Below are 27965 nucleotides of genomic sequence, written 5' to 3' on the forward strand. Positions count from 1 at the left end.
TGGGGTGTGGGGGGGGCATGGAGGGGGTGGGTGTGGGGTGTGACGTGGGGGGGGTGTTCTCCTTACTGCACCCCCACCACGGGGCCGGGGCGCGCCCCTGGGTCTCCGCGCCCGATGCGGGGTCATCGTGGGGTTTCCCGCGGGTCTCCCGAGAACGAGGCGCCCCCTGGTGGCGACCGCCGGGAGGCGCAGCTGCCGGGCGAGCCCCCCCCCGCCCCCCCACCCCGCCGCGCCCAGCCCGGCTCGTCCAGAGGCTCTTCGAGGCCCCTTTCTGGGAACCCCCCTCGCTGCCGCTGACGCCCGCCCTGGCCGCCTTCCGCACCCCCAGGTGCAGGGCGCGCACCCCGCCCCGCGCCGCCTCCCACCTCCCCGACCCCACCTGGACCCAGGCCAGCGCCGTCGGGCCGCGGGTGTCCGGCGTCGGGGCCGGCGCGGAGTCGCGGGTCCCGCCCGCCCCGTCCGCCCTCGGGCAGGGCCACCTCGCAGCCCGCGGGCGCGGCACGGGCTCCAGGGCCTCCGGGGCCGGCGGTGCTGCGGGTCCGAGCGGGCGGCCGCCGAGCGTCGAAGGACGCCGGGCTGGGGCGGGCCGGGTCCCCGCGATCCCCGCTGTCCGCGCAGGTGCGTGGGCAGGTGCGTGGGCACGTGGTCCCGCGTTGGTCCCGCGTTGAGCTCCTGGAGCGCACACCTGTGTGCCCGGCAGGTGTGCGTGCAGTGTGTGGACTGCGTGGTGTGCTGCGTGGATCCACGCGCGCGTGCGCGGTGGGCGTGTGCGCGGTGGGCGTGTGCGCGGTGGGCGTGTGCGCGTGTGCGCGGTGGGCGTGCGCGGTGGGCGTGCGCGGTGGGCGTGCGCGGTGGCTTCGAGGACCCCACTCTGCATCGCCCTGCCGCGTTCTCCGGGACGGCCCGTGTCTCGCTGCACTCCGGGGGGCCCTGCGCCTCACCACGAGTCCGGTGTTGACGGCAGAACCCCACGCAGAACCCCCAAAGCGGCGGGGCGGCGCTGGGCAAGCGCGCACTGAGGGCAGCAGGCCCGGGAAGCTTGGGGGGCCACGGAGCCCCCAGCCCTGCGGACCTTGTCCCCTTTCTCTGGCCCTCGTGGCGCTCAGCGTCCGCTCTCGCCCCCCAGGGCCCTCCTGCCCGTAGGCCCGTCCGGCGTGACGAGCCCTTCGGCCCCGGCCTCCCGCACAGGCGCGGCCCACGCACGCGCGCCCCCGAGCCCCGCGCGCCCCTCCCCAGCCACCATCGCAAGTGCGGCTGCACCCCACGCCCCCGCCCAGGGCGCGCTCGCCCACGGAAGGTGGGGAAATGCCTGAGTTTTTGTTTCATTTACCCCACAGGCGGACCCCACCTCCCACTGGCTCCCCCAGAGATGCCTGAGCAAACGTGCATCTGATCAGAATCTAAGTACCCCCAATTTCAGACGAGAAGAAGCGAGAGCCACAGTCTGAGGCTGTTCTCAGGGGCCCTGGGTTTAGGACTCTGGGGCTGGATTCTCACGGCCGCCTGTGCAAGCCTGTCATGATGGGGGCCTCGCCGGCACTTAGGCTCTGAATGATCTTTAATTTACAGCTCTAGCTGTAGTACTGGTGTGGACACTTCCTTTTGGAAATATGTAAACATTCATGTATTCAAATATTTTTGTCAGACGCAAGTTTACTCACATCTCCAGATTCTCCAGATAGCGCAGATATTATTGTCACATCCCGGCACATATGCCCTTATAATGTTTTACAATGATGCACCTCATTTTTCAAATGAAATTTAGTAATATGGAGAGACACTGAAAGAAAAATGATAGTGGACAACAATCAGAAAATGAGGCTAAACATGCTCGGGTATTCAGCTCAGCAACCCAAGGTAGCAGCTCCGGGGGCACCGCAGCCCACCTGCTCCCAGCGGGGAGCTCCCGATCCACTCATCTTTCCTTCTCAAGTATAATACCGCGAAGCCAAAGACATTGCAAAAATGTATTTAATTTTAACCAAAAAGCCAAAAGGATAAAAATCAAGAGTCTTAAACAAAGTTTAATAGCAGACACGAACTACAAATCATTTTCTGCTTTGAAAAAAAAAGACTAAGGAAAATGAACGTGGGCCAGGGTCACTCTCCCGTTTCCTGTAGAAACTAATACAATACATTGTGTAAGGAAGTAAACTCTTTCCACTTTCATGACATAAAGGAGAGACAAGCAGCACAGGGGATGTTATAGACACGGCAGGGATTCCCGCGAGGGCCACCACAGGCTCCACAGACGGAAAGCGAGGCCGCCGGCGGGCGCCGCGGGCTCTGCCACAAGCAGGTGGCCTGGGACATTTCAGGATGTCAAGAACCTGAATGAAGCCCCAACTTCTGTAAAGCCGCTCTCATGAGTACTTGCAAAGGCTGGAACTAGAATAGCAGCAGTTAAAAACGAAAGGACAGGAAATAAAGGGAAATGACATTATAACTGGTAGGAGAGACTTTTTTAAGGAAAGCAATTATCATTATTTCCAGTTCACGCTTCTAGGCTTGCATTGGAGTCACCCTACGTGAAAACTTTTTGAAGTGAGTGAAGTGAGCGATCGAATCTACATATAAGCAGAGATACGTGAGAGAATTAGCTCCCTTCTGTGGAAAAAATGTCTGGGCATCCAACAATATATAAAATTAGAGATAAAATTGCAAACTTAAACCAAAAAGACTTAAATATTATCTACCTCCTGCTTTCTCACCATCTAATATGATAAAGTTGAATTTAATTTACCTTTTATGGGCCAGATGCAAGATCCTGTAACTTTTTCACTTTTTTCCACATCATTAACTGAGAAAGGAGAAAGGTGTGTTTACCATAAAAACGTGGGATAAGTCCTGAGACTTCCCACAAGTATTTGAACGTCCTATGGGGGGGCCCTTGTCCTATGGGAACTGGTGGAATACCGTTTTTGAAGAAATGATTACTGTCCCTTTGAATCTTGTGCGTCCCCCAAAATGGGAAGCTGTGCCCGAACGGCTCAGCGCGGCGTGAGAGTGAGGAGGCTCCTCTGGCCGTTCCCCGCATGGACCCTATTTCTTGTAATTCACATGACACCCTTTGGCTGGGGTTGCCTGGTAAGTTTCCTGTTTTGGTCTTGTTTGAGCAAACCAAAACAAACAGCTCTCAGAAAAGGCTACGGTAATGACATTTTTTTTTTTCCTTTTGGTATTTCCAGTTAAATGTTTTCTCCTTAGAGGTACAGAGAAACGGAGGAAAATAGCCACAGATGAGGTGTAAGTAGGTCACAGCAGCTTCAGCGCACCAAAAAATGTGCCGTCTCCATCCTGAGATATTTTAGCACCTTCTCGTGGTATTGCGAGTTGGAGCTCATCTCCTTCTTCCAGCTTTGCGATGCCTGGAAAGGAGTGATGTAAAAACAAAAACAAAAAAACAACTGTAAGTGTTTGTACAAAGGGGGAAAAAAACTTAAATAAAACTTGGTTTTGGCAAAAATGTTAACACAGGCATTCACACTTCTAATTACACCAAAGGGCTCCTGAACTCGTTACTGTTCTTCAGAATGAAGGAAATAATTAAAGAAACACACAGGAGGAGTCACAAGAGATATAAATGCTTTCATCATCTACTTTTAAAAAAATGGAGACTCTAATAGGAAGCAATTGTCTAGGAGAAAAATACAGCACATGTCTTAATGGAATGTTATATAGTGAAAAGTGCCTTTGCTTCACTTTATTAACAGGGGAAATATTTTATAGTAAAGTTAATAAAAATATAAAACACACACGCGTGTCTCTGAGTATGCAGATACACTATGAAGTCCTAGATATACTGTTTAATGTGCATATAAAAAATTCAAAATATCTAAACGCAAAAAAACAAAACACTGTCCATTAACAAAGCACTTCAGTTAACACATTTTCCCTGGAGTCTGGACTCTGGACTTAGGCGTCATTGGGGTTATGTCCCTAATCTTTCAAATGACAGGTTTCTTTCCAGGCCCATATGTGTCTTTATGATCAAAAGTAACACGGTCATTAGCCTCTTAGCCCTGATCAATACATGTGCATGTGACTAATTCATAATGATGCATCTGTGGAGAGAAGGCACATGGAACACAGCTCAGGAGCCACATTCCTTGTGTGGGAAAATGTTGGAGCCCACTTTAAAAGAAAAATATGAAGGAGGGGACAGAAGAGAAGAGGGGCAAAGAGATGAAACTAACAAAGTAAGTAGTATCTGCCCGTCAATGTGGGCAGCCAACAATTCAGAAAGCAGTTGCGTTGTTTCATTAACAGGCAGGAAGTGTATCTCTACCGGCACATCTGCATTAACACCTACTCTGTCTTCAAGCCCACAGCACCCACATTTCCTGGGGCACAGCCCGAATTTATAGAGCGCGTACACCATCCAGGTAGGCCCTGCTCCCGGGATAGAGCAGAGATCAGAACGGCAAGATTCTGTCTGCAAAGCTCTGGCTTTTTGTAACAGACCAACACAGACAACAAACAGAAGGGCAGAGTTTTAGGTACTGTTAGAGTCATGTGTATATTTTCTCAGATGGTTAAAGCATCTGATGACCACCTTAAATAGAAAAAATAAAGACTGGACTGTATTTGTTGAATCGCCATTGTCATAGAGATTGAAGGTAATCTAATATTTTGATAAAGATGATACGTCCTAGACTATTAAGTAATATTAACTCTAAAAATAACGTTGGTCTAGATTGTGCTTAACATTCCCGCACTGAATTACTGGCTATTTCAGTTGTTTCAGATTACTGCAATCAGCTATACCGTTTGCTGCAATAAACAAATCCAATTGGTGAAGTGCATAATAAATAAGATTCAGCTGTGTGTATCAAAGAGGTCCTTGGTATTATATTGGATTCCTTAAATGGCTATTTTAATTTTTTTCCGGTTATTATGGAAATGTTTTATGCATTTACACACTGACGTGCAATTATAGTGGTTTTAAACAAATTCATCCCAGACAGCTAAAAATTGCAAGCCTGACATTTTCTAGAGAATAGTTCTTATATTTAATGGTAAGCCATTAACTTTGAGAAATAGCTTTAAGGTCAAGTTAATTATTTGCAAAGACTGAGGCATCAAAGAAACCTGGCAGAACACCCTAACGGGAAGTAAAATTGCTGGGGCCAGATGATTAGGAAATTTGAAAAGGAATCCATTGTGAAGCTCGGGGAATTAATGAGCCCAAATAAGTTACAGATTGGAGAAGCACTGTCGTTTATAAATATTTTGCAACACTCAAATACTGGTCACCATGGGGCACGGGCCATCATTTCTTTATGAAAATTAGGGAATTTCAGTTCAACAAACTTCCTCATCACCCACCTCAAGCTATTTAGGGTGGAAGACTCAGAATGGCAATTGTGGACTCTTTTCCTTCCTTTCTGATTTCCTGTGCGTTTGCTCCCGAGTGCCTTTGAAGCCAGGCCCAGGAGCTGTCTGGCGGGGGAGTTATTCCTAGGGCTACTGGATGCATCTGCAGCATCACCAGAGGGGAGGATGTGCGGAGGGCACTTTTCTCCTAATGCCAGTCTTGGTTAATTTGAAATTAGCCCCAAGCTAAATGAACCTTACGTTGGCGATATCAGCTGGACGAGACCTGGCCTGGTGTAGGGTAAGGAAAAATATCAGGCTTTCCTGCCTTCCCGCCATCAGGATAGATGAGGGAACCCTGTGATCCTGAATGCATGCCTGATGGCGGCACCTGGAGTGGGCACACCTGGGCTAAGACTGTGCTTTTAAGGGCGGCGTCACGGGATGCCAGGAGAAGCCCAAGCAGAAGCCGAAAGAGAAGCTGAGAAGCAGCAGAACGAACGCCAGAGAGCCCACATACAGTGAAGACTTGCTGGGGGCTGGGAGGCTGGCAGGCCCCCCAGCCAGCACCCCTGCCTGCCATATGCCTGGTGAACCCCAATAAAAGACCTGCAAAAAACCACTGAGGACTCTGACTCCTCCTTTACCGGGTCTGCATGGGATCAGAGAACCTGCCCTGTGTCCTGTCCTGCCCCTTACACCTGGCCAGAGCCTGCCCCTGCTTCCCTGGCACCTCCGCTGGGGTGAGGGCCCCGCGCTGGCGTCCGCCACGGTCACGGTCGGCGGTGTCCATGCACCCGGGCGCCCGCATGAGGTGACAAGGGCCGGGGTGCTGGCGCCCGCCCTTGCCCTGCCACCGCCTTGACGCCGCGCGTCTGGGCGCACTGGGGCCCCACTGGGCCGCGCGGAAAGTGCAGGATGGGGGGCTGCGCAGCGAAGGCAACAGGAGCCGCCTATCGGGGCTCGGGTCCACCCCCCTCACCAGGGCTCACACAGAGGAGTCCGAAGCTCAGGCCCCGGCCGGCCCTCTGGGGAGGGCATCACCACCGGGCGCTCGGCCGAGGGGAGCGCAGGGCGGCCTGTCCGGCGGGGCGCAGGAGGCGCGCCCGGGGCGCTGCAGACACGACGCTGGGACAGGCCTCGCGCGCAGGAGAAGCCCACGCACTGCCCAGGGCCTGTCTGTCTCCACGCGCTTCTCCCTGTCCTGGTTCTGCGCGCCCGAGCCCCGGGTCGGCCGTGCCCGCCGCAGCGCCAGGCGCTCACCCGCCGAGTAGCAGGAGTTGTTGGGCACCTCGGCGGGCATGTTCTGGATGCAGCGGAACAGCGTCACCAGGCTCAGCTCGTCCCCGAAGACGTGGACCTTCTTCCTCTGGATCAGGTGGCCCATGGCGAAGGTCTCGTCCGTGTACAGCACCTGCGCGAGCGGAGAGCCGGGTCAGGGGCGCGCGCCAGCCGGGGCCGCCGGCACAGCCGCCCCCGCACCCACCTGACCGTAAATGAAGAAGTAGCCGGTCTGCTTCACCAGGATCTTGTTCTCGCGCTCCTCCAGGGCCGTGCCGCGCTTGAAGCTGAGCAGCCAGGGCACGAAGGTGTACGGGCCTGGCGGGCGGAACCACGGGTCAGACGGGGGGCCGCTCCCCTTCGCCTCCCGCTTGCCCGAACCCCAAAACCACTTTCATCTCTTAAAAAGAAGAGGAAGGAAGATGCATCGCGCCCCTGCGCCGCTGGCTCTGGGGCGCGGACACGTGGCTCGTCGGGGATGCTCCGAGCAGAACCGGGCCGCTCCGGGCGGCACCGCGGCGCTGCCGGGCCGGGTCCCCGCGTCCGGCGCTGTCCATGTCGGGCCCGGTATTTCCCCCGAGCCTGACCCCTGGCTCCCCAGGCAGACAGTTACCAAATTAGCGCAAGGACTTTTAAACATAAAATAATCTAAAATGATGCTGTTGCTTGAAACAACATCGTTTTTAAACAATGATTTTTGCTCAAAAGCATTTTACTAACGAGCTACTATAATTCTGGGAACTCAAGCATCCTCCACCATGGAACTAGGATAGTCTCTGCAATTGAGGAAAAACACAAATTTCTAACACTGCCTGTGTATATGCTGGTAGAGATAAATCTTTACTGAAAAATGCCTTGGTAATATTTTAAATTAATTTCTTATTTTTTTATCCTATGACTGTACCTATAAAAATCGGTGAGCTAGTTCTTAGCTGCTATGTCAGAATAGGGAAAAAAGAGCGTTATTAGGCTTATATTCTTATTTTCTTTTGGATGTTGTTTTTTGGCATTTTGTCAGGTGAGCTGTAAATGTTCCTATTGAAGAGAGAGCACGTGTTTACTTGTTTTCAAGTAATCTGCACTTCCCCCTGTGTGTGTGTGCTCACACACACACACACACACACACACAACCCATACACAAGGTGCACATATGAGTTATATTCACATGTCCAAGGCTATGACTACTTAGATGTGAACCTAAATGCCATGAACATAGTTTGCCCTCAATAAATACATGCTGCTGAGTGAATTCAAAATTCTTTAAGAAAGCAGGCTAAATAATAAATTAGATGGTAAAGTGATCATAAACCAAAGCATACATTTTATGGCATGGTTCTACATCGTAAAACTTAGATTTTTAGCACACTAGTTAGACTGCAGATAAATGCCAACAAGAGAATGAGCAGTAAGTGCCTCTTCGGGGCAGTGTTTTTCTACACTAGCATTAGCTCGGCAGCAGGTGTTCAAGAATGTGGAAGTGAACTCCAGGAATATCAAGAATATCACTGCTTGCTTCTTTAGCCAATGGCTAAACTACAGAAATACCTTTATATATAAAACTTGACTATCAGTTCCACTCAGCTCTAAATACTTGATAGATTTAAATGTTGTTGAAAACTGAAATATGATGTGCCCATTAGTAAGCAAAATTAAATTAAAAGGTCAGTATTAATATGTGAAGATAATTGGCATGTACTTCTTAAGATATCTTAATGAGTAACTCTTTCCTGTTCTGACATGGTCAAGAATTCTCAACAAAAGACTAGCAAATCACACTCAGGTGAACACTTAATGGCTCACACACTATGATCAGGTGATTTTTTTATCAACAGATGCAAGGATGGATAAATATAAACAAATCAACAAGTGCCTGTATCACACTTAACAAATGAAAAAATATATGATCATTTCAATTGATGCAGTAAAAGCATTGCCAAAGATCAACGTTCTTTCAAGATAAAGATTATCAATAAGTTAGGTACAGAAGAAATTTGCCTCAACATAGCAAAGGTCTATATGACACACCCACAGCTGCTAATATACTCAACAGTGAAAAGTGAAAAGCGAAATGCGTTTCCTCTAAGATCAGGAACAAGCCAAGGAGCTCCACTTTTGCTATTTCTATCCAGGCAGAGCAATCAGGCAGGGAAAGGAAATAAAAGCATCTACATTAGAAAGGAAAATGTAAAATGATCTCAGTTTACGAAGGACCCAGCCTTATATATAGAAAACCCTATGGTTCTTCATGCAAATAAACAACAAATTCAGCAAAGCTTCAAGATATAAAATCGGCACACAAAAATCAGTTGTGCTTCTATCCAGTCACAATGAACAATATGGAAAGGAAATTAAGAATACAATCCTATGCAGCATAGCATAGAAAGACCATTAAGTACTTAGAGATAAGCTTAACCAAACTGATGAGCGATCTGTACATGGAAAACTATTAAATGTTAATGAAAGAAACTGAATAAGACACAAATGAGTGGAAAGACATCTACCCACATTATGTAAAACAACCTATAGATCCAATGCAATCTCTATTCCAAAATTCCAATGAAATTTTTCACAAAATCAAAAAAAAAATCCTAAAATTTTATATAGAATCGCAAAATACTCTGAATGACCAAAGAAATCTTGAGCAAAAGCAAAGTTGTCGTTCCATGATTTCAAAATTTACTACAATGCTATGGAGTCAAAACAGTATGGTACTGGCCTAGCGGCGAACAGACCAAAGGAACAGAACAGAACGCCCAGAAATAAACTTGTGCAACAACACAGATAAGCCTGGAAGATATTATGTTAAGTGAAATAAGCCAGTCACAGAAAGACAATTACCACATGATCTGTCTTCTCTGTGGAATCTAAAAAGGTCCTGTTCTGAGAAGTGACACTGGTTACCAGGGGCTGAGAACGGGAAGAAATGGGGAGATGCTGGTGAGAGGCAGTGCTTGCAGCAGACATCAGTAGCATAGTAGAGAAGAAAAAAAAAAAAGACTCAAAAACTGGAATATGTTAAGGTCAACATCCTCAAACAGGGGGAAAATATGAACTGTCCAGAAATGTGTTGGTTTCTAAAAATAATTGTGTGGAGGAAAAATTTAAGTTGCATAGCTCACATTTTTTTATCAAGATAAACTGAAGTTAGACAAAATATTTAAATGTAAAATTAAGCTGTGAAATGAAGCCATTAAATTGGGATAGAGAGCATTTCTAGAAAACTCTGAAATTTAGAGTCTTTTGTAATCATACCTCAAAATCCAGAAGATTAAAAACATTAATAGAACTTAACAACAACAAGTAAAGCTTAAACAAAATTACAAAGACAGCTGACAGCATGGGAGGAGGGGATGCTTTCAATTCAGCGTGGATTCATCTGCTTGCCACGTGAAGAGTGCATAGAAATTAATTTGAAATTGAACAAAAGTCCAACAGAAAGCTGGGAAGAATCTGAACAGCAAGCTCACAGGAAAGGAAACAGAAAAGAAAAACACAGAATTTAAAGATAATTATCAGCAATACAAAAAGCATTCTTAAAATATACAAGATGGTCCGTATAGTTCATATTTGAAGAAAAGCAAATTGAGATGTACTGTTTTCCACCTGCTATTGTTTTGCTGCCACTGAGACCAGAACATTTAAAAACCCCATTGAGTGATGAGACAATAACCATCAAAATTCAAAATCTCTCCTATGTGTGGTGACCCGTGTGGAACGAAGACTGTACAGCTATTCTTTGCAACTCTGTCAGAGCTGAGTCTGCTCACAGGGAGCTGGTTAAATAAATTATGCTATATTCACCCCATAGAACACTAGGCAACCTTTTTCAAAAAAACAAGGAACTCTGTTCAGATATCAAAATAACGACAATATGCATTGCTAAGTGAGAAAAGCTTATGATAGTGTACCCAAATAACATCCACATGAGTATGGCACATCTTCTGTCAGGAAGAGGGAAGCCAGGGTACATTCTCATTTGGGTTTACAGCAAGTGTTGAAGGCCACACATGAAGTGATGACTTGGTGGGTGAGGCTGGGTGGGGACGGGCTGGAAGGGGAGCAACAGTTTTGAATTCACCCTTAATGGGCTTGTTAAATTTATTTGCAAAACGTACGTGTACCACCTATTCAAAAATGAAATTAAAATTCCAAACAGAGAAATAAATAGGAGAGACATGATTTTTCACCCTGCCAGGCTCTGCTGCATTTCATTTGTGGAGGCTGCCTTTGCCCTCCCTGCCTTTGCGGGAGAAAAGCATGAGAGAGACCCGATGCGAACAGCCCTTCTCCTCCGAATGTCCATGAATTTCATCTCCAGACTTGACGTGACATATCTTTCTCCAGAAGGTTTCTTATGGACTTCTGTAAGCAAGCTTAACAAAATGAAGTCTAGCTCTGCCCTCCCCCTACAATTCATGTGCACCGACATTCAGGAGTTGTGCCAGGCTAATCCCTGGTCCGAGTTCACAAACCCAGAGAAACACCCTCGGGGGCAGAGAGAGCTGGCCCCACGGGATCACCCCCTCTGTGCACTTCACACTCAGTGGAGTAGCAGATGCATCCTTTTGTGTGAAGTACTATGTCTTTGTTTTTGGCAAAATGTATCAAACAAAGCTTTTCCAAGTTATGTATCTTTTTAATTTAATTTTTGGAGCTTAGGGATTTTTTTTTGGCTTAGTTTAATTCTTAGGAAAGAGTTTGCTGCCTATTAAAAGTTGTAAAAACATGACTTTGGAAGAACAGAGCAATAAATAACAGATTTCAAGTCATTTAATGTTCATGTTACAGTTAGCAACACTAAATCACACTGAAAATTATAGCTGCAAGACAGCTCCCCAGGGTCACTGCCAAGCTGCATCCAACACCATTATCTGGACTCCTGGACCCCCGCTCCTGGCCTCTCTGCGCATCTCAGCTCCCTTCTTGTTCCCAGCACCACATTCTCCCCTCCGCCTGCTTTATTCCTTTCCCATAGTGTTTAATTGTATCATTTTCTACTTTGCTTGTCCATTGGGGGTTTATTGCTGGCCTGTGTTCCCCTCATCAAAAGGTAAGTTCCCTGAAAGTGTGAACCACACAGATTTTCTTCACTGCTGAGGGACAGTGCTGGGCAGGAGCTGGGACACTGCCTGCTTGCAGCCAGCCTGTGTATAAAGGAACCATTTGAAACTAGAATTGATCATAGAAATGCCACGTTCATTTATTTGTCTGTGCCATACATTAAGTCATGAATATTTGTGCTATTTTAATATCATGTTTAGGCTATAAAACGTTCAGTTTTACTCTTCATTCAGTCATTTCTACAACCTAATGAAACAGGAGAATTCATATTTGTGAAGATCATCTTGAGTCATTGCATAAGTGAAAAAGATTTCTAAATGATAATAAATAAATCAAATTTGGCTTAATGTTGATTTTGCGTTATCATCTGCTGATTAGCTAACATTGCTAAACATTGGTGTTGCTAAGGTAATTCTGTTGGCTAGAATGTTACATTTGCCCCAATTGTTTTGAATCCATTTAAATTTATTGTGTTACATCATTTTACAAGACATTTTAGGGCAGATAATTGATCTGAAGTCAAGTTTGAATATAATTTATGGACTTGAAACTTAGAAGTGATGGAACTTACTGAATTCGAAGTGGAAAAATTACTGGGGCAGGCAGTTTTTTTTATTTTTTAATTTTGTACATTTTAAAAGGGCAGGTGTATTAGGAAAAGCAGAAGGAAAAAGAGGCACCTGAACAGTCACAGGTGGGCAGGAGAGCTGCCTGCGGGGCTGTCATTACCTTTACGAATAGCAGGCGTGCCGCTGTCTGCGATCAGTTGCAAGCAGTCTTGGATGACTGAAAAGCAAAAATATATCTTTTTAGCTACTTGAATAGAATTAATAAGGATATGAAGGTGACTGAGAATATAGAGCTACAAATCCATACTTCCTGAAACAATGAGTCAATTACACTTGCAACATGGCTTGCATTTTGCCCCTAAAATTACTTTCTGATCTTGCCTAAGATTTTTAATATAACTTCAGCTTAAACCATAACATGTTTTAGCAAAGCTGTATGCTGCAGAGATGCAGTAACAGATCACCTCTGCATGCCACCTGACTGGCTTTCAAAAGTGTTGCCTGCAGAAAAAGCAAGTTCGTTTATTGCCACTTGTTTTTCAAGTTTTCAAGGACATGGACAGTCAAATCATATCATTCTAAAAAAGATTCTCTGCTAAAAGCTGACATTAAATAATGGTTCACTGGACTGAAAATACTGCTATCAACATCACTGGGCATAAAGAGATAATTGCTATGTTTATGGAGCAGATATAAATGCGGGTGATGTCACAAATCCTAAATATTACATACTGGAGACTAAGTCTTGAAAGATACAGATCCTAAGAGGAAGCAATTGACCGGCCAGAATTGAATCCATGTCCGCGGTGCTCTGGAGCCAAAGGCAGGCTTTTGGACAAATATTTTGGACCAAAATAAGGAGAGAAATATCTTTTAAAAAAATAATAAAAGGAAAGATTTCCCCAAGATTGCATAATCAGTAAAACTTCTGGGAAACATCAATTCATGCCACACATTACATGTAGATTGCTCCAGAGAATATTCAAGCCAATAAATAACTATTTGACTTAATAAAGAGAAATGCCTTCAGGTAAGAGCAAAATAAACGCACCCTGTGTAGGAAAAGCAAGGAAAGCAGCAGGAACCTGTGGCAGAGAAGGCCACACACGTGAGTGCTCTGTAAATCACCAAAATGCTAGTTTAGCTGTTCTATTCCCTACAAGGTATTTCATTCAGAGCTGAAATAACACTGTAAAAGGACACTTCTCTCAAGGCGTGGTATCGCCACACGGTGAAATACTATTCAACCACAGGAACCATGGAACGTTACCATTTCTCACCAGATGGAAAGAGCACGGGGGGCCACGTGGACCAGGGTAAGGCAGAGCCACAAAGGCAAATACTGGATCTTTTCACATATGCGAGTAAAATACAAAATCAAAGTGGATGAATGGATAAAGCAAAATAGTTATAAACTAGCAGGCATTAATGCCCAAGAGAGCTTTCTGGGGTTCAGAGAGAGGTGGAGGGAGAAGAGGTCAAAGGTAGGTGGGGGAGAAAGGAAAAGCAGGATGTGTACTGCAGAGGGACAGTTTCACTGTTACAAAAAGAAACAAGAAGATTATACTCACTTCTAGGAGACAGTATTAGATAATATATTTACGACCCCGGGTAAACAGAAGAGTAAAATCATGAAAAGACAGGGCTGATCAAGGAGACGACAATTACATCTAATCTAACATAAAAGATCATGAAAGAGAGGCTCATAAATTGGGGTACTTTGCAGTGAGTAAAATAAAAACACACTTGTCCTTGCAGGCGGTGACGAGCTGGCCGCGGTGCCGGAGTTCTGCTTCAGTTGATTAACTGAAATTTTCTATTACTTAGCGCTTGGGATAACAGATGTAAGAATTACATCCTGAGGTGGTACAGGCACAGTGACCTAAAAAGATTGTTGTCAGTGGAGTGACTGCTAAGAAAGCCTGTGAAGGAATTTCCCTGGTGACTCCGGGGTAGAAATGGAGCCCTAGAGGCTGCGTTTCCTATGTAGGCCGCAGCTTCTCTGACCCATCTTTACCCTGGTGCAGTCTCTAAAGCCCAGAGTCCCCTCTGGCTGACTGTCAAACAATGCAGCGCTGTCCGTGCCGCAGGAGGGGGCAATGCGGCGGTGCAGACGTTACGGGAACAGGGCACAGCATCCCAGTGGGCAGAGGCGTCGTGAGAGGACGGCCGGAGAGAGCCTTGACGGGGCACCTGGACAGCTCACGGTGGAAGGAGCAGCAGCGGCAGGAGTCGGATCCAGCTAGTTTAGGGGAGTCCTGTTCTTCCCGCCACACCGGGAGGAGCCGTGCCCAGGGCCCGCTCACAGAGGAGGAAGAGGGTGCTGATGAAAGCCGCATTCCTCTGGCGCCACGTGTGCACACGTGGATCAGCAAAGATGGGATAAGGCATTTGAAACATTTCATACTTTTTTTTTAAGATTTATTTATTTATGCATATAAGAGCTGGGGTACAGGCCAGAGATGCGGGGGGTGAGAGGATTCACCAGAGACAGTGGGGAACGGAACAGGTAGACTGACTGAAATCCACTGCTGAGGGGAGCAGCGGGGAGACAGGCGAGGTCTGCCGCACCATGTGGGTTTCTCCCTGGCCGGCCTGCTGGGATCGAACCCGTGCTGCAGAGGCTGCAGACGGCTTCACAGCGCTGCGCTCAACCCTCTGCGTGGAAACATTTCATATTAAACCTGGTACATAAAATACCACAATCTCAATTGTTTTTCTTTTTTTTTTTTTAAGATTGATTTATTTATTTATACCAGCACTGGGCACAGTCAGAAGCGTGGGAGGGTGAGAAAATTCACCAGAGCCAGAGCGGGGAGCAGAGCAGGCAGAAGGACCGAAGGACACTGCTGAGGGGAGCAGCGGGCGGCAGGAGAGGTCTGCGCGCCATGCGGGACCCTCCTCTGGTGGCCGGGGAGCAGCCGGGGATGGAACCCGTGCTGCAGAGGCTGCGGGCAGCTTCGCAACCCAGCGCTCAACCGCTGCGCCACCGGGGAGGCCCCAATCTCGATTGTTATTGGTGGCAGTGCTCTCATGCTTATCTCTACATAGCAGTGAACAGACACCCGGACGTAGGCAGATACTGGGGGCTGTGCCAGCCTGAGGGCACATCCGTCGCCAGGAGGCCAAAGAAAGCCCCAGTTAGTCCTGTTCACTTCCCCTGACTGTTTCCCCAAAGGTCCTGGAGGAGACTGACACTCAGGGGCACACCACCGGAGGCCTCAGCACTCACTCGCCCGAAAATGCCTGGAATTTACCCTCTGCCCTCCGCTGGCCTTGGCCACAGCCTGAGCCCCGGAGACTGAGGGTCTGTTCTGTCATGCAGGGGAATTCGAGCTTCAGGAAGACCTGCTCTGGAAAGTTCGTTTCTCCAAATGCTCTTCAGAAAAGAAAAGCGGCTGTGCACCCCGCCTTCTGCTTATTCCAGAGACCGTCACCCAACTTTCCTGGGAGTTGCGGGAACCAGGCAGCGCGTGGGTACACCTGCCCCCCACACTGCGCGCCCCTGCAGGGAGCTCCCCCGGTGCTCACTGCTCCCCTGGCGGCCTCCAGCCCCGCCTGTTCCCCACAGAGATGGCTGTAGGCTATGCACGGTCGCTCAGCTAAAAGATCACCCCCTAAGAGTGGCCCGGAGGGGCCGCCCGAGAGCAGGAGACCCCATTACAAGAGTTTGAGGAGGCAGAGCCACATGTCAGAGCCGCGGAACTGGTGACAACTGGTGACAGTTGGTGACAACTGGGTGTTGGTTTTCAGGCGCTCAGGCATCTCTCTACCTTTGAGATTAACTATACAGGAGGTTAGAAAAAGTCACTTACTCTATACCTTGTGTAAAATATTTGGAAAAGCGAGGTGGGGCACTGATAACACAAGCAGTTCACCGAAGAGAATTGCTAAAATAAGAACTTTTAAGACAAGACAGTTTTCTGTTGCTCAATAGTTGATATAATAAAAATCCAAGCAACGTCACAGTTAGAACAGCACGTAAGTGCTTTCCGTATGGAAGCATCTCAAGCTGCAGGCGCGTAACATTCAAACTCCATTTAACCAGGAAAAGTGCCTGGAAAGGATTCGGGGCTGTTGGTGTCGTCGTTTTGTTTTTCTTGAATGAGTTTTGAATAATAAGCAGTGGCTGGAAAGGGGCAGTGAGGAGAAATACCTCAAAGATCTAAATATTGACCTAACCCTGGACAGAGAATTGTGAAAAAGTTGGAGAAGTCGCGGCTGACCCGTCCCCGGTGCCACACGAGGAGGGAAACAGGGCGCGGTGGGGAGCAGCTGTCCTGGGCGGGCCGCTAAGGAGGCTGTAGGAATTAAGAACTTTTTTTTAAGTGAACTAGATTGAGAAGTTTGCATTTGACCCAAAAAGTCGGCCGGACGCCCGCCTGTGCCCAGAGCGAGCGCAGGATGCCAGCGCAGCGCCCGGGACGAAGGCGAGGCACTCGTGAGTTTCCGGCCAGGGACCAGGTGAATGGGAAGATGAGGAAACTCTAATGACCAGTCTCTGATTCTGGGAGTTCAGGAAAAGGGGAGCCCGGGGACTCGGCCAGGGGCGTGGCTCCTGGAGGACGTGGCAAGGAGATGATACCATAAATGGAAATCTTTGCAAATATTTTAAGAATTTCAAAAAGAAATGGCCCAGCTGGACAAGCGCTGGGATTGAAGGGCCGCGAGGCTGCGGCGTGTCCATCGCGCCAGGCCGGCAGGTGCACCCGCGCGCCCCGCGCAGGCCTGGCAGCACCAGAGGACACCCCAGAAGACGCCACCCTCCCCCGCGCTTCCTTTTCCAGCTGATCAGACATGTCAGTGCCTCCTCGCTCACCTTACAGTTGCCGGCAAGTCCACGGGGCGCGCTGGCCTCCGCCCGGCCCTGACTTCCTTCGAGTCACTTCCCTTGAAAGGCGCGGGGGGCGGCGGCGCACCCAGAAGGCCCTGGCCCCGGCCACCCGCTGCCCCAGCAGGTGCCCCCGCCGCGAGGCTTCCAGCTGCCCCCTGACGTCTCCACCCAGGCCGGCGACACCCTGGGCCCCGCCAGCCCCAAACTCTCTTCTGTCCTCACACCCTCACTTCACACTCCTTGGTTTTCTCTTGGCGCACACACAACTCTACCTCTGAGCTGTTCAAGCCAGAACCTTCTGTAAGTTGATTTCTTCCGATTGTCTGATTTCTTTTTCCCCAACGAATAATCTCGTAATCAAGTTCTAAGGGCTTGAGTTTGTAACTTGTGTTCAATTTAGATCCCGTCTCTCGGGCATCTCAGTGGACAGTTTTATTAAGCATTAAATTTACGTCCTGTGTCGTGTCAGGGATAGGGGAGAAAAGAGAGAATCCCAGACGCCCCAGAGGAGCAAAGACGCATCAGTATCGCAAAATAGAGTGAATGTCCCCCAAAGAGGGGCCCAGCGCCCAGATGTTAGACGGCTTCTCTGGACAAGTGCACTAAAATCCAAAGGAAGGAGGGGACAGGAATATCCCAGACTAAGTTAGCAATCACCAGACTATCAAAAGGCTGATGATGGAGGGACGGCGTGAGTGGGCCGGGGGGAGAATGATCAAAACAAGGTGAGGGATGTGGCGGCCTCAGTGCCGGTCTCCACCCGCCCCGGCGACGCGGCCCGGGGCTGCCAGCTGCGCCTCTGCTCTGCCCTGCAGTCCTAATACGTCACTTTTGCTTCCTGCACAATTGTCTCCCGAGCCCAAGTTGTCCCTTGTCCTTGTAGTAATTCCCCGCAGGGTTTCCTTGGACACAAAGCCGCGTCTCCTGTCATGGCTGATGAGCTCCACTCAGCTCCCCTCCCGCCTGCTCAGCAAGGGCCATCTGTGCGCTCCAGGGTGCACCCCAACCCGGCCTGTTCCTACGCTACATCTTCCTCACTCTCCACCAGGTGACGCCCCACCCGCCCTTCAGAGCCTAGGCCAAGTGTCGACCCTGACCTGGATCCTGCGAGCGGAAGCCCTGATACCTCCACACCTTGTCCGTGCATCCACCGAACCACATTTCACTGCACATAGTAATTGTTTCTATAACTGTCTCTCTCCCTAGACTGTGAGTCACTTGATACTCAGAATTTGCATAGTGACTGAATTTTAACAGACTGAAAAAAATCTGTGGAGCAATTTAGAAGGTAGAATAGACATTTTACAGCATCTGAGCTTCCAAATAATTCTCAAAGATCTCATGCTGACTCCCAACTATATAATACGTGCTGAATCCAATTAAATTAGGAAAAAGATTTTCGTATAAAAAATAATTCCCACAATTTCTAGATGCTCTAACAATAAAGCTTTAAGCCCATGCTTATAGGGAAAACATTTTCTACAGCAAATAATCTTCAAGAAGTTGTTAAATCTTCATCCACAGAATGATGGCAGCTATGACAGTTTTTAAAGGAAATGGTTGTGTACTATTTCTCTAGCACGGCTTACTCTCTGTTTCGCAGAAGAAGCTTTAAAGAAGAAATAAAAGAGAAAAAAAAGATCTTAATTGTGATCTCACCTTTGGGGGAAGAAGCAATGGAAGAGCAGGTTTTCAATTCCTTTATCTCTGTCTGAAACAGTCCAATCAAGAGGAGGAGGCTGAGCTGAACAGGGAGGGGAGGGCGAGGGGGTGACTCTGCACTTGTGAAAACATGTCAATCAATCAACTCCTGCAGAAATCCCAAAACTCCGAAGAGTAAAGGGTGGTGTCGGGGCCTGACATACATCGGGCCTCTCGTCTTTCCCTACGTCCCGTTGAGTCATGTTCCACCGTGGGCTGCACCCTCCTCTTACCCGGCAATCCTCAGTCTTCATACCCCAGGGTGCTCTTCTGCACCCTGGCCTGGGTGCCCTCCCCCCTGCAAGCTCCATCACTGCCATCCCTTGGGTCCATGACCAGTGTCCCTCACACTGGCAGCCTCAACAGTCTAAGCCTCTCCAGGACCGAATAATTTGACACCTACAGCTCACACGGTTGAAAAGACTCACAATTTACAATCAGTAGGTAATGAATTCAAGCCCTAGTTCTCAGACCAATGACTGTGTAGCCTTGAGACTGACACTTCATTCTGAACAAGTCTTTCTTATCTGTACAAAGGGAATAATTTATACCTCACAGTGTTGCTGTGAGAATCAACTGAAGTCATAGTTTACCTGTATTTTGTAAAGGCTGAAGAGCTTGCTGTTTATCTTACTGTTACGTAAAAATTTAATTTAGGAGCCTCCCTGTGGTGCAAGGGGTTAGTCTCAGTACTATGAAGCTATTAGCAGCCACTGCAGCACAAGTTTGATCTGTGGCCAGGGAGCTACCCACAGGGTGCAGCAGACCTCTCCTGTCTCCCCTCAGCAGTGTGTTTCAGTCAATCCACCTGTTCTGCTCCCCACTCTGTCTCTGTCTCTCACACCCCCTGCACCTCTGGCCTGCACCCTAGCTCTTGTATGCATAAAAAATAAATAAATCTTAAAAATATTTAACTTGCCCAACTAAATATCTAGCTGGTTGACAGAAGAACTTGACTGTCTGAACTTCAGTTTTCTCATCCTCAATGAAGACGTCAGGCCCACAGGTGGAAGAAGAGACTGGTGGTGGCGACGGGCGGGGGCTTGGGGCGGGGGAAGGCTCGAGCGTCTAGTTATAACATAAGTAGGTCCTGCCAATGAATGGACAGCATGGGGCTGCAGTGGACAGTACCGTCTTGCATACTTGAAAGTGGCTAAGATAATAAATCTTGAAAGTCCCCATCGTAAGAAAAAAATGCATAAGTGTGTAGTGATGGATGGTGGACTGGGCCAGGGGTGAGGGGTTACCACGTATCCAAATACCACACTGTGATGTGATGTGCCTGAAACTCACGTCAACTAGATCTCCACTCAGAAAGACAGTGAAGACCACAGCACCAACCAAATTGACTCACCCTGAGAGGGTGAGTCACCTCACAGGTTGGACCGGCCTGCACGCAGGGCCCGAGCAGTGACCGGGGGTCTCGCGCCCCAGTTCAGTTCATTCTGGAAGCTGCTCGGAGCTTGCCATTTTGAGGACCATCTGTGTCTTCTCTGACTCTTCGGAACCGGGCAGCACAGGGGCAGCGGGCGCGGCCCCTCGGGTAGGGCTGACCAGGAAAGCGCGACCAGTGTCCAGTCTGCTGGGGTCGTGAGTGAGAACACGCCACACACGACTGTGTCTTTCTATATTTCCTACGAATGTGTGCATTTTTTTTCTTAGAAAGTATAGAGAATGATCGAGCTTCAAGGAGAAGATCACACTCACCCCGGCCTCCCCGTTGGGAGCAGAAACGCACCCCCTGCCGCTCCTCGCCCTTCACGCCGCTGATTCTTGCCGCCCACCTAGAGAGTCCACTTTGTCAATGTATTTGTCTTTTTCTCATGTGACAGTTTCCTCACGAGTTACGTTTGTCAATTACATTCTTTCCCCCTCGCTTTGATCTCCCGAGGGCCCAGTTCTGTGACTGTGTCCTGGTGGACACCCAAGACCCGACCTGGCGGCCGCCTCCGGCTGGAGGGGCGCCTGCAGCAGGCACCGTCGTGATGGGCTGTGCTGGCTGCCTGGTTCCGGCTCCTCCACTTCCCAAAACCTTGAACTTGACGAGAACAGAGTTCAGAGGTTGGGTCCTCAGCTCACTATTTTCAAGTCAAATACTTTTTGAAATTGAACAGACACCAGCTCTTGCGACACTGAAGAAAAGGTCTCTCATAATGGAAGCAGAGGAGAAAAATAACTCTGGCCAAGGAAGATTCTGGGCAAAGATCGCCATGACAACAGCCAGCTGTTCCCGGCCTGGAAGCAGGGGCCCTTGCTGGGCGAGAGGCTCCGGCCAGCCTGGTCTGGGAGGGCCTGGGTGGCTGGGTTCTGCACTGGCCTTTCAACACTCACCCTACGCCTGAAAGCGGCTGCCGAGCCAGAGCAGCAGTGGAGCGGAGAGGGGGCGTGACCCGCCCTCCCTGCCAGCACCTCGCCCAGGGAGCGCCTTGGAGTCTGAGGCAGAAGACCCAGAGGGATTTGGGTCTTGGTAGTTCTACTTTCAACCATTAAAAATGTCTACCCCAGGGAAATACACAAGTCACAGTACTGGGTGTTCAGTAGGCACAAGATAGTCCCCGCGCTGATCTTAAAAAAAACGGCAAGTGCCAGGCGATCCTGACGAGGGGAACACTGGTGGAGCCCCCAGAAAGCCTGACTCATCAGTTAGGTCCCAGGTTGGGCTCTTCACCGTGACAAAGACCACAAGGTCAAAGCCAAGCTCCCTGCACCCCCTCAGGTCTTGCCTGTCATCCTAAAGTCCAACCTAAAAAGCTTACTTGAAAATGGAGAATAAAGTACATTGGTTGAAATCTTACAATAAATATTTAGAAGATAAAATATGGGCATTTTCCCCATGTTTTACTTAATAGTTCTTTGAATTCTTCATGTTTTCACCAGTTGAGACAAGTATAATAAACATGATCAATTAAAAAAGGAACTTTGTCTTTCTGTAATCTAAAACACATGGGTTCCTGATAACTCTTCACTTCCCCCAAAATAAAGGGAGGGGTGCAAGGCCACCCGGCTTGGCCAACGGCTGTTCTGGCTCCGTGGAGGCGGCTGGGAGAGCATCCCCCGGACTCTCCGGGACTCCCAGGGCCTGAGGGTGAACAGGCCTCCGTGGTACGCGGCTCGCTACGTGCGGAGCCGGAAGCTGGGGAAGTCTTCATACACACATCTCCAATGCCGAGTTGCGTCAGTTATTTCTTTCTAACTGGGACTATCTTCTGGGTTTAAAAGTGAAGTTTGGCTGGGTCCAACCACTATGGAGAGCTGTGTGGAGATTCCTCAACCTACTAAAGATGGAGCTTCCATAGGATCCAGCAATTCCACTCCTAGGGATTTACCCAAAGGACACAGAAACATCCATTCCAAAGAGCACCTGCACCCCTATGTTTATAGCAGCACTGTTTACAATAGCTAAGCTTTGGAAACAACCCAAATGCCCAAAAACAGATGACTGGATCAAGAAGATGTGGTACATACACACCATGGACATTCAAAAAAGATAAACACATGCCATTTGCAGCAACATGGATGGCGCTGGAAGGGATCATGCTCAGTGAAATAAGCCAGAAAGAAAAAGAAAAATACCGGATGGTCTCACTCATAGCAGGAATCTAGAAAACTTAAATAAGGGACCAGGAAAAAGAATAACTATAAGAAAGTGAAAATCAAAATCAACAAACAATTATGAACCAGGGACACACTATGCGGAGCGGGGAAAGGTGGGATTGGGGTCAAAATAAAAGGGTTGCTATTGTATAGGGAATATAAAAATAAAATTAAAAAAAAAAGTGAAGTTTGGGCTGATTTGAAACATTTGGTGATTCTTTGATCCTGGATTTCCCCACATTTCTGTTTGTTATACCACCATCAAACATTATCTTATGAAACACACGAAAGTTCACAAGACTTTGATTTAAAACAACATCATTAAGAAAAACAAAGCCAAGGCCAAGTTCTGAACAGATCCCCATAACCGCAATGTCTTTCTCAATAAATGAGATATTAGTAAAATACTTATGTAACTTTTCCAAAGTTAAATGACAGGTTAAGGTCCTTTCTCTCTGCGGAAAGAAGTGAAATGAACAATCAAGGAGAAGGGGCCTGGGGGCGGGCGGGAGGAGGGGGTCGTGTGCCCTCGGCTGCAGTGGGGATCGTGAACACCCACCAAGCGGCATCCTTGAGACACGCACCCTTGTTCTTATATAAACGATGCTCAGTGAGAATAACAGGTGCTAAATAAAACCGGAAATCCATGAAATGACCCTTCCAGAGACCGCTGGGTGCGGCAGTTCTGCTGAGGCTTCTCAGCAGCCCAACAGGCCCTGCCTGGCCGGCAAAGAGGCCCCAGAGCCTCCCTGCTCCCCGCCCGCTGCCCGTGCCCAGCTCCTTCTTGGGTTCAGTAGCTCCTTCCAGGCCTCGCCACAGAGGCTCCTGAGAAGGGCTGTGGCTGACACTTGACAGGGGGAGAACTCAGAACCGGGCACATCTCCCCAGGAACAATGCCAGGTCACGCCCAGGCCACTCTGGTTTGGCTTCACATCGAGGTCAGAATCAACCAGCGGCCGTGGCTCCTGGAGCAGGTGCTGTTGCCGGGGTCGGGATGAGCTGACGACTCGGACCCAGGCCCTGGGTCTCTGCTCTAGGCCAAGGAGACAGGGCCAAGGCGAAGGGAGACTCTGGGTTATGTGTCCAAGGTGCCCAGCGCAGGTGCAGCATCTGCCTGTGCGTGGGAGGTGGGCTTAGGGCCCCGCACCCTGCACATAACTACAGAGTGAGGTGCACATAATAAAATTGGAGGGCCTGGTGAACTGGGGTTGGACTTACAGAAAAATAAAAGCAGATAACATCCTGGTTGCATTGTTTAGCAATACTGAGCTCTTTTGGCCCAGTTTTACGGTGAGGGTGCCCTGACGCCAAGCAGTCGGTGTAGGATACGGAATATTCTAGAAAAAGTCTATAATAATCCTGTAACACAGCAAGTATACATCCACTGAGTGTGCTGATGTGGCTTAGAGATAATGTGACATCAAATACTGTACCACTTATTTAAAACTGTATAATTGCTCAGCTTAACAAGCACTTGAAAATGCTAAGGCTCCAAAATAACAGCAGAAGCTTGCAGAAAAATCACCTGGCAGAACGGGGAGGCCGCCGATGTGCAGCTGTGACGATGGCACATGTCCTGTTTACTCCCAGAGTCATGGAGAGCTTTCAGGAGAACAGGAATGGAAACACCTGTGTCCTGTTTCCGCACCTGCCCGACACAACCTAGGTGCTCATACCTGCCCTTTCTGTGTGGCAGCTTCTGCCCCTGAGGCAGCCTCTGCTGCTGAACGCCAGTGAGCATGCTGAACAAAGGGTGGCAGTTACTCAGACACAGAAAGTCAGAGTACATAAGACCCCCTTCCCCTGTGCGTTGGACTGGACAGCCAGTGACAGGTAAGATCGGGGGCAGACGACAGAAGGCACTGCCTGCATAAGTGTCTGCGACTCCTGACAACCTAAGACAGGCGCAGTCCCCGAGGGGATTCATAAAAACCCCTTCTTTGGCCTTAGAAGAAGATGGCTGCTATAAGGCAATGCCATTGTATTCCAGCTGACACTGCCCAGCTTGCCGAGACCACGCCGCTCATCTTTAACTTACAACTCAATAGCTTTGTGCTTCACTGCCCAGTTGCTGCCTTAAACTGGTTTGACTATTTACAGAAAATGCTTAAGAATCTAAATGTGAGAAATAGCTGTTGTGATTTTATAATAGTAAATTTAATCAACAGAAATAGTTATAAGTAATAGTAAAGAAATATCCATATTATAGTATATACATAATACGCAATGTAGATGGGAAATTAATAGTTGAATCAATGTTTAAACTAAGGTTAATAGCAAAGACCTGAGGGTCAAAAATGGTTTCGGACGAAGGAGACCTCTTGCTGTGGTCTCGGTATGAACTTGATTTATTGATGATTGTACATGAATGGAATCTTGAAATGGTGCATATTGTTTTTTGTTATGTTTCACTGCATGTAATAATCTAACGTATAATTAACCACAAACTGTAAAAAATAATCTCATGTAATGGTCAAAATAATGTATAAAAAGAGAAAGTTAATTCCAGCCAATTACACTCAGATTTTCACTCCCTTAGAGTGTGTCTGTGTGTCATTTCTTTTCGTCCCTCGCCCTAATTCCTTCGACCACCTCGTGCTTGTTCTCGCTCATTCCCTGAGAGTGCCTCGATTTACCCGCCGCTGCTGGGCTGGTCCGCGGCATTTCTGTACTGAAGGGAAAGCGCACCAGCAGAGGACGCCTGCGAAGCTCGATGCTGGCCCACGGGAGGCCAGCCTGCCCGTTCATCTTTGATTTGAAGGAACGGAACGGGAGCAGGGCGCTGGGAAGACCTCACCCACACTGAGACTTCACAAATCTGTGTCATTTTGCGGAACATGAAGACAGGCAGCAGCTATGAGCTAACGATCAGAAGAAGGTTCATATACTGTGGCTCACTTGGGAAGGTGCATGTGAAAGCAGAATGTGAACACCTCTGTGTGTGCATACAATAGACTTTTCTCAAGTGGAAAGCAAGCCGCCAGCACACACACACCTGCTCCGCGATGACTCTGCCTGGCTGTAAGCACCAGATGCACCTCAGGACGTCTTGGTCTGGAGCCCCCCACTGTGACTCAGGTAGCCAAAACCCCCACAGTGTTCCATGCTCAAATCACAGCGTCTCCCCTGAAACCAGCTCTCTGGAGGAGAGACAGCCTGCAGCCCGTGACGTCTGCCTGCACCACATTTGTCATGAAGCCACATCTGCACCAGCTGGCAGGTGGCTCAGCTCCCCGTGCTGTTCTCTGGCCCCAGCCTGGACGTGCCCTCCACACCTGTGAGCACCATGCAGCAGGCGTTGCACAACCCCAAGCCCCCATCCTACCTGCTTCTTCGGGACCCAGAGCAGTGCGCTTCCTCCTGCTGCCAGAGCTGGCGTTGCTAGGCGGTGCAAGGCTCCCCTAAGAAGAGAAAACCCCAAGTTATTACCAAGGCCTCTGCCGTTGGAGGAGAAGCGCGCGTAGGGCTGCAGCTGCTGCAAACTCACTTTCTGAGCTGGGGTGACAGCTGGGGTCTCCGTCAGAGTTGCCCTGGGGGCTGCTGTCGCTGCCTGGGGAGGTTCTGGCTGCGCATCTGCAAGGGGGGCCTGCAGTTCTGCCCGGAGGCTCCCCAGCTCCGCTTGCAGGACAGCCAGCTGGTAGAAAGACACCCCGGTGAGGCAGCAAGACAGCAGGGCCAGCAGCAGGGTCCCGGCCAGCAGCTTTCCATCTGGGGAGAGCAGGGCAGAGGGGCTTTCCTTCTGGTTGAGGATGGGGACACCCTGGCCTTTCATTGCTTCCCTGTTCTCAAAGCAAGGAGAGAGGCGCGCCCGCTTCCTTTCCGTGGAGTCATCCATCCCACGCCTGGGCTTTGAAGGTTAGGTCCTTTAGCCTAAGTGACCACAGGGAACGGGTCATTTCCTGTTCTCGGTGTCTGTGGACGGTCTGAGTTCAGAGCAGCCGCTAGGGTGGCCCCCCAGGAGCCCTCGCCTGCATCCTCTCCCCTCTGCCCCTCGGCATCGCTGGCCTTGCTGTCCTGGCATCGCCCTGGGCCGATTGCTCAACCAGCCTTCCTCATTTCACTTTCAGTTTTTGCAAGCATCGTAATGGCATCTCCAGACGCCGGCCACCCCGCGCCCGCCGCTGCGCGGGCTGAGTGCTGGGCTGGGAACGGCTCGCTGGAGACCACCTGGAAGCCCCGGGCTGGGGGCTCTCCGGGGCCCAGGCGAGACCCGGGGCCTGGGCCTGTGCCCAGGTAGCGGGGGAGGGGGGAGGCCTCGCTGTGCTGCTGTGGTTGTGAAAACAGTGAGTGGGAGCGCCGCTGAGTCAGCCCGTCCGCCTGTCCGCGGGCTCCGGGCCCGGCTCTGCAGCGAGCGCGGGGAGCAGGAAAGGCAAGCAGGTGTCGCCTGCAGGGTTGTCTGTCTGTATCTAAGTGGTGCGGGGCCCAGACGCCGCCCCATTCTGGAGCCGGGTTTGGACAAGACCAGACGGGGCTTTCCGCGTGGTGCAGGAGGGGGCGCACCCCACCTGGTCTTCCCCCACCCGGTGGGGCATGCATGCCCCCCACTGCAGAGCCACCTCTGGAGCTGCGAGTCCCCACTCCTGCTGACACTGCTGCAGGGAGCCCGGGCTTCCCTCCAGCTCCAGAGGCCTCCCGCCAAGCCGGCCCACGAGGCCCCAGGGGCCTGACCCAAGGACTCCGCCTCCAGCCAGCTGGCAGGCCCAGCCCAGCTCCCCATCGCCAAACGTGGGGGTGCACCGGGCCAGTCCTGGTGGAGATGACGCCGGGCACACGCTCTGGCCGCCCAGTGCAGCACCATGTGCTGGGCACCCCGCACACACCCCAGCACTGCTGCTGGGCACCCCCGCAGGCCAGGCCGCCCCCCACCGATTCCCCAAGGAGAGGGCTGGGACCAGGTCCGTGCCAGCCTCCCCATCCTGGGTGAGCAGGCAGCAGCCCTCTGGCTCCAGTGGCCACTTCTGCTGGGGCTCTAAGGAGACTAGGGGAGGGGTGGGAATGGACTTGGGGGGTCCCAGCTGGGCCCCTGCGGCCACTCCCCAGGACATGCTCCCTTCTCCGCCCTGGGAATGAGCCCGCTTTCACCCACCCCTTCCTCGAGGGCTTCTCCTGGGGACATGTGCTGCCCCTGGAGGCATCTGGGCACAGCCTGCACCAGCGCTGGCCAGCAGGCCCCTGCCCGGGCAGCGCCCGCCCCGGCTCGCCCCTCAGGACGCCCCTCCTCGTGCTCACCTGGCACGGCTGCTTGTCCTCCCTGCCTCGCGTTCCAGGCCCTTTGAAAAAGCTTCTTCAAAACCCCTTTCAGAACAAACCTTGTGGTCTCCAGTAGTGGCTCCGCTTCTCAGAGGAAGGCCTTCTGCACAGGTGGGACCCTGGCCAGACGGCACATGACCCGGGCCTCTGTCAAGGTCAGTCAGGACAATGCCTTCCAGTCAGCCTGGCGAATAACAGAGTCAGCTTGGGGCTGCCTGGGGCTGGACTGGGGGCTGCCCGGGAATGCACTGGGGTCTGTGCTGGGCTGGGCTGGGCTGGGCTGGGGGCTGCCCGGGACTGGGCTGGGGGCTGCACAGGGCTGGGCTGGGGGCTGCACAGGGCTGAACTGGGGGCTGCCT

At 50.1% G+C, this 27965-nt stretch overlaps 1 protein-coding gene across 6 annotated transcripts; it reads right to left on the reverse strand.

Annotated features, from left to right (window-relative positions):
- Positions 1–1745: 1745 nt before the first annotated feature.
- On the reverse strand, positions 1746–27704 carry TNFSF13B (TNF superfamily member 13b). 6 transcript variants are annotated; one of them, XR_008554297.1, is made up of 7 exons: positions 25844–26438; positions 25682–25757; positions 12388–12444; positions 6803–6915; positions 6580–6730; positions 2744–3368; positions 1746–1780 (listed from the first exon to the last, which is right to left on the reverse strand). XR_008554297.1 is itself a non-coding variant. In XM_037527610.2 (7 exons), exons 2-7 carry the CDS (start codon positions 26189–26191, stop codon positions 3256–3258), a joined length of 858 nt encoding a protein of 285 aa, XP_037383507.1. In that variant the 5' UTR covers positions 26192–26226; positions 27666–27704; the 3' UTR covers positions 1997–3255. The 6 variants fall into 6 exon arrangements, 3 of the variants coding, with proteins under 3 accessions (XP_037383507.1, XP_037383506.1, XP_037383508.1); XR_008554298.1 differs by lacking the exon at positions 1746–1780 and having other exon boundaries at positions 1997–2800; positions 2917–3368; XM_037527610.2 differs by lacking the exon at positions 1746–1780 and adding an exon at positions 27666–27704 and having other exon boundaries at positions 1997–3368; positions 25844–26226.
- Positions 27705–27965: the final 261 nt, after the last annotated feature.

Source organism: Talpa occidentalis, unplaced genomic scaffold (assembly GCF_014898055.3).
Source record: "Talpa occidentalis isolate TD23 unplaced genomic scaffold, MPIMG_talOcc4v2.1 talOcc4.5, whole genome shotgun sequence".
Classification (NCBI taxonomy): domain Eukaryota; kingdom Metazoa; phylum Chordata; class Mammalia; order Eulipotyphla; family Talpidae; genus Talpa; species Talpa occidentalis.